Source organism: Phaethon aethereus, assembly GCF_964289735.1.
Source record: "Phaethon aethereus genome assembly, chromosome: 36".
In the NCBI taxonomy this organism is placed as follows: Eukaryota; Metazoa; Chordata; class Aves; order Phaethontiformes; family Phaethontidae; genus Phaethon; species Phaethon aethereus.
The window spans coordinates 137,421-143,420 of NC_138612.1; the positions used below are offsets into that span (position 1 = coordinate 137,421).

At 72.3% G+C, this 6,000-nt stretch overlaps 1 protein-coding gene across 1 annotated transcript; it reads left to right on the forward strand.

Moving 5' to 3' along the window:
• Positions 1-2,052: 2,052 nt before the first annotated feature.
• Positions 2,053-3,878, forward strand: LOC309414976 (galactose-3-O-sulfotransferase 4-like; the record flags this gene model as incomplete). The annotated part of the gene is made up of 3 exons (XM_082012358.1): positions 2,053-2,162; positions 2,381-2,648; positions 3,069-3,878. The coding sequence occupies 3 exons, from the start codon at positions 2,053-2,055 to the stop codon at positions 3,876-3,878; spliced, it is 1,188 nt and encodes a 395-aa protein (XP_081868484.1).
• Positions 3,879-6,000: the final 2,122 nt, after the last annotated feature.

The following is a 6,000-nucleotide window of genomic DNA, read 5'->3' on the forward strand; positions in this document are numbered from 1 at the left end:
ACCCCCATAGGGCCTGGGGGTTCCCCATGGCCTCCCGTGGCCTGGGGTGTCCCCCCGAGCCCCTGCCCCAGCTCTGCCCCCCGTGTGTGCCCACCCACACTCTTGTCCATGTGTCCGCCCTCCCAGCCCCCTGCCCCTCCTGTCTGTGTGTCCTCCCTCCATCCATCCTGCCCCTCCACCCCCTCCCTCTGCCTCCCCGGTGTCCCCCACTGCCCTCTCAGTGACGCCCAGTGCCGCGCCAGGCCCTGCAGCGTTCCCCCAGTGCCTCCCAGTGCACCCCCAAGCCTTCCCAGTGCACCCCCAAGCTTTCCCAGTGCTCCCAGTTTCCCCCAGCCCCGCAGCCCGGAGAACAGGGGCAGCTCTCGGCCCCAGACCATGCTCGGGAACGGCCTCCGGTGTCTCCGGGCCCTGTTCCGCTACCGCGGGGGGCGAGGGCACTGGGCGAGGGGCCCGCCCCGCTCCCGGTGCCGGTGCCAGTCCCGGGGCGTCCCGCCGTGTCCGGGCGGGGGCGCGGGGGCCGTCCCGGTACCGGGGGCCGTCCCGGTGCGGCGGGGCGGGGCGGGACAGCGGGAGACAAAGGAGAAAAACTTCGCGGAGAGCGAGAGAGCGGCCGGGACACCGGGAGCCGCCGGGACACCGGCCCCTCCGAGCCCCCGGCCCGGCGTACGAGACACCCCCGGGCATCGGCTCCTCCGACAGCGGGACCGGGGCGGCCGGACGCCCCGCCCGGGACACCGGGGCGGCCGGAGTCCCCCCGTGCCGAGTTCCGAGTCGCCCCTGAGCCCCCCCGGAGCGCGGCGGGATGCGGCGGGGCTGAGCGAGTGGCCCTGCGTCCGCGGTGAGTGCGGGGGGCACCGGGACCGGGGGGGACACCAGCACGCACCGTGGGGTACGGAGGGTCGGGGAGCACCGGCACACGGGGAGGGGGCACGGCAGGGACCGGGGGGCTGTGGGGGACAGGGTGGGCCCATGCGAGGGACAAGGGGCACAGAGGGGACGTGGGGCTGGGAGTCCATGGGACACGGGGGGGGCACAGCAGAACTTGGGGGGAGCCCCGGGGGGGCAGCGTCTGGGAAGCCCCGGAGCCTGGGGGACACTGGGGATCGTGGGACAAGGTGATTGTGAGTCACGTAGGGGACGGGGGTCCTGGTGGGGCTCGGGGTCCCGGGGGGGCACATGGGTATGCAGGACATGAGGGCACGGGGAGGGGCTGTAAGGGGAAGGAGGGGTGGGGGATCCAGGGCTTAGGGGACCCAGGGGTCTGGGGACAGGAGGGAGACAGGGGGTCAGGGTGACCCCGGGGACAAGGAGGTCCTGGAGGCGAGACAGGGGAGATACAGGCTTGGGGGAATACGGGGCCAAGGGGGTGGACAGGCAGCCTGGGGCTGTGGAGGGGGACGTGACACAGGGGGTGAGTGGGACACGGGGTTTGGGGCTGCAGGGGTCCCAGGGGAACGTGGGGTCCCAGGGACTGAGCGCAAAGCAGGGGGGACAGGAGGGATGTCCCCCCCTCCCCGGTTGGGGACACGAGGTCAGGGGACAGGAGCACCCTGGAGGGATACAGAGGGGATGTGGCATCTTGGGGACAGGGGCTGTGGGGGACAGATGGTGTCTCATGGGGGGACACAGGGGGACCCAGGAAGGTACAAGGAGGGGGTTGTTCTGTAGGGGGACAGGGGGGCACGGGGGTTTTCGGGAGGGATGGGGAGAGCAGAGGGTCCTGCAGCGGGACACAGAGGCCCATGGACACAGAGGGGTCCTGGGGCACGGGGAGGGATGGTGGTGGCAGAGGTCTCCCCGGGGCAGTGGCCCATCCCTGTCCCCCTCCCCTTCCCGTAACGGCCGCAGCTGTCCCCGGGTGGGGCCGGCCTGGCCGGCGCCCAACGCCCCCGCAGACCCCCCCTGGCGCCGCGACGTGGCTCTGGGCGGTCCCGGGGCTCTGCCCCCCCAGGCGGGATGCCGGCTGCCTGGGGGAGCACAGGGACCCCCATGTGGCAGCCCCCCAGGGAGGTGACGCTGGGGTCCCCTGAGCCACTGTGTCCCCGCAGGACGATGAAGCTGCCACCCGCCTGCTGCCGGCTGCAGACGCTGGGGGCTGCCCTGGGGGTCTGTGTCACCATTGGCTTCACGGTGCAGCTCCTGGGGGGACCCTTCCAGCGCAGGTGAGACCCCCCCGCTGGCCCCCTGGCTCACCACATGCTGCACCCCCCGTTGGGCGGAACGTGGGTCCCCGACCCCTTGGGCATCCCCCAGACAGATGGGATGGGGGTCCCCAACCCCCTGAGGGTCCCAGGACGGGTCCCTGTCCCCTTGGACGGCTGGGGCCAGGCAGGATGGGGGGTCCCCATCAGCACCCCCTGACCCCGCTGCATGTCCCCAGGGCCCCCGTGGCCCCTGCCGGCCGCCCCCCAGCACCCTGTCAGCCCCACACCCACCTGGTGTTCCTGAAGACCCACAAGACGGGGGGCAGCAGCGTGGTCAACCTGCTGCACCGCTTCGGGGAGGCGCGGGGGCTGCGCTTCGCCCTGCCCCACCGCTACCAGTTCGGGTACCCCAGCCCCTTCCGGGCTGAGCGGGTCAAGGGGTACCGCCCGGGGGGTCCCCCCTTCGACATCATCTGCCACCACATGCGCTTCAACCTCACCGAGGTACCGGAGGGGTGAAGGGGGGGAGGTGGGGGATGTGGGGACGTGGGGCTGGGTTAGGGGGATGTGGGATAGAGAGGGGTGGTGGACAGAGCTGGCGGGGGGATGGCTGGGGTTGGGGGCATCTGGGGGAGGTGGAAGGACATCACGGGGAGACGGAGGAGGTCTGGGGAGATTTGGAAAGGGCCAAGGGATGCCCGGGGGGACGTGGGACGTCTGGAGGAGGTGGGGGACATCCCGTGAGGCAGATGAGGTCTAGGGGCAATGGGATGGCTTGGGGAGACGGAGGAGGCCGGGGGGGGACGGGGGATGTCTGGGGGACCCGGGGGACAGCCAAGGGAGTGGGGGGACGCCGAGGGGGGGGATGCACAGCCAGCAGCTGCCCCGGTGGGGTGCCGAGCCACCGCCGCGGTTCCCGCCCAGGTGCAGAAGGTGATGCACAACGACAGCTTCTACTTCTCCATCGTGCGGGACCCGGGCACGCTGGGTGAGTCGGCCTTTGCCTACTACCGGGCCGTGGCGCCGGCCTTCCGGCGGGCCCCCTCGCTGGCCGCCTTCCTGGCGGCGCCGGGGCACTTCTACGAGGCTGGGGTGCGGGGCAACCACTATGCCCGCAACCTGCAGTGGTTCGACTTCGGGCTGCCGGCAGCGCGGGACGGGGACGGGCCGGCGGTGGCGGCGGCGCTGGCGGGGCTGGAGCGGGCCTTCGCCCTGGTGCTGCTGGCTGAACACTTTGACGAGTCGCTGGTGCTGCTGCGCGAGGCCCTGTGCTGGCCCGAGGAGGCCGTGGCCGCCTTCGCCCACAACGGCCGCCCTGCCGGCGATGGCCCCCGCGTCTCGCCCGCCCAGGCTGCCCGCCTGCGGGCCTGGAACAGCCTCGACTGGGCACTCTACGCCCACCTCAACCGCTCCTTCTGGCGCCGGGCCGAGGCCTTCGGGGCCGCCCGCCTGCGGGAGGAGGTGGCCCGCCTGCGTCAGCGCCGCGCTGCCCTGGCCCGCCGCTGCCTGCGGGGCGGTGGACCCCTGCCCGCCCGCGCCATCCCCGACGGCCGCCTCCGTCCCTTCCAGCCCCCCGGCCGGGCTCAGATCCTGGGGTACGCCCTGCAGGCTGGGCTGCCCCCCGCCGAGCGGGAGCGCTGTGCTCGCCTTGCCACCCCGGAGCTGCAGTACAAGGACATCCTGGACCGGCGGCAGTTTGGGGGGGGCAATGCGTCTGTCCTGCCCGGGGGGTAGCGGAGGGGGTCCCGACAGCGACGTGCGGCCCGGGAATGGTGACGTGCCTTGGATTACCTGGGCCAGGCAATGGGCCCCCTAACCCTGATGCGGATCAGGGTGCCCCCATGGAACCACTTCATGCCTCAGTTTAGCTGCTGTGGGTAATGCCACCCGCCTCCCCCTGCGGTCTAATAGGGATTGGGGTCTCCCCCACGGTACAGTTCTGCACAACTGTTTAGCTAGGCTGGTAACAGCCGCCGCTAACCCCGACAGGGATTGGGGTCCTCCCATGGTACCACCTGTGCCTCAGTTTACCAGGGCTGGGTAATGGCTCCACGCCCTATCGGGCACCAGGGTCCCCATGGTACAGCTCCGTGCCTCAGTTTACCAGGGCCGGGTAATGGTCCCCGCCCCGTCGGGGATCAGGGTCCCCATGGTACAGCTCCGTGCCTCAGTTTACCAGGGCCGGGTAATGGTCCCCGCCCCGTCGGGGATCAGGGTCCCCATGGTACAGCTCCGTGCCTCAGTTTACCAGGGCCGGGTAATGGTCGCCCACGCCGCACACGGAGCCCCACGGCCCCCTGGGGGAGGGGGCTGGCGCAGGCCCCGCCTCATCAAGGCTCGCTTTGTGGTAACTATGGCAATAAAGACTGGAATCAGACTGCTGATTGGGTGCTGCTGCTGCCAGTCACTCGGCGCGGATGTGCCGCCCCCGAGGGCGAGCGCGAGGAGCTGCAGGAGAAGTCCCGCCCCTCCGGGGGGGGGCGATAGGTCCCACTGCGGGAGGCGGAGCATCGATGAGCTCGGCGCTCGGCTGCCCAGCCCGACTCGGGCACTCGGAGCTCGGCCCCGCGTCCTGCTCGCGCCCCTCCCAGTCGCTCCCGGTCGCTCCGGCAGCGCCGCGCGGAGCCGGACCCGGAGCCGGACCCGGAGCCGCACCCGGGAGCCCCCGGCCCGGCCCGCTCCGCTCTGCTCCCGGCACCTTCCCCCGGCGCGGCCCGGCTCCGGGACACCCTCCGGGCACGTCCGGCCCGGCCCAGCATCTCCACCCCCGGCATCCCCCCGCCCCGGGTCCCTCGTCTCCGGGGTTTCCCCTGGCCCGGAACCTGCTGGTGCCCCAGCATCGCCCCCCGGCACCTTTCTGCCCGCCCCTCCCCCCCCCGGGCCCCCGGTACGGCCAGGCCCCGGCATCCCCCCGCTCCCCGGGGTCTCGCCGGGCCCGCGCCGGTCCCTGGGTCTGTCCCTTGGCCCTAAAATCTTCCGGTTCTCCCCGGTTTCCCCGACCCTTAGCCCCGCCCCCCCGGTGCCGGTGCCCATGGAGTCGCAGTGCGATTACTTCATGTACTTCCCGGCGGTGCCGTTCGCGGCCCGGGAGCTGCTGTCGGGGGAACCGGGCCGGTACCGGGCGCTGCCCCGCCGCAACCACCTCTACCTGGGCGAGACCGTGCGGTTCCTCCTGGTGCTCCGCTGCCGCCCCGGCAGCAGCGGCGGCACCGGGCTGGGCCGGCCACCCTGGGCCGAGCTGGCTGCCTCGCTGGCCGCCCTGGCCAGCGTCAGCCCCGGCGGCACAGAGGCCGGTGGGGACCGGGACGGGGAAGGGGACCCGGATGGCACCGGGGATGGCACCGGGAGTGGGGCCTCGCTGGAGCCCACCGTCTTTCGGGACTGCCGAGCCCTGCTGACGCACAGTCAGGGCCCCCCGGGGCACCCCGCCGGTGGGGTGGGTGATGGGCACCGGGTGGAGGGGGTATGTGGGCAAGGAGGAGTTGGGAAGGGACCCGGGGACAAGGGAGGATTTGGGGGGGACGTGGGGGACAAGAGGATGCGGGGATGGAGGGGGACTAGAGGCAGTGGGCAGACGTGGGGACAAGGACTGGGGCAGACACGGCACAGAGGAGGAGAAGGGATGGGGCTGAGGGCCACCATGGCACTGAGCCCCGCTGTGTCCCCAGATACCGGTGGAGGACCCCATCGTGTCCACGGACGAGGTCATCTTCCCTCTGACCATCTCCCTCGACAAGCTGCCGCCTGGTACCGTCAAGGCCAAGGTGAGGCTGAAGGGGGCTGGGAGGGGACCTCGGGGACAGCGTGGGGATTTTGTGGACAGCATGGGGACCTCAAGGGCAGGAGGGGACCCTGG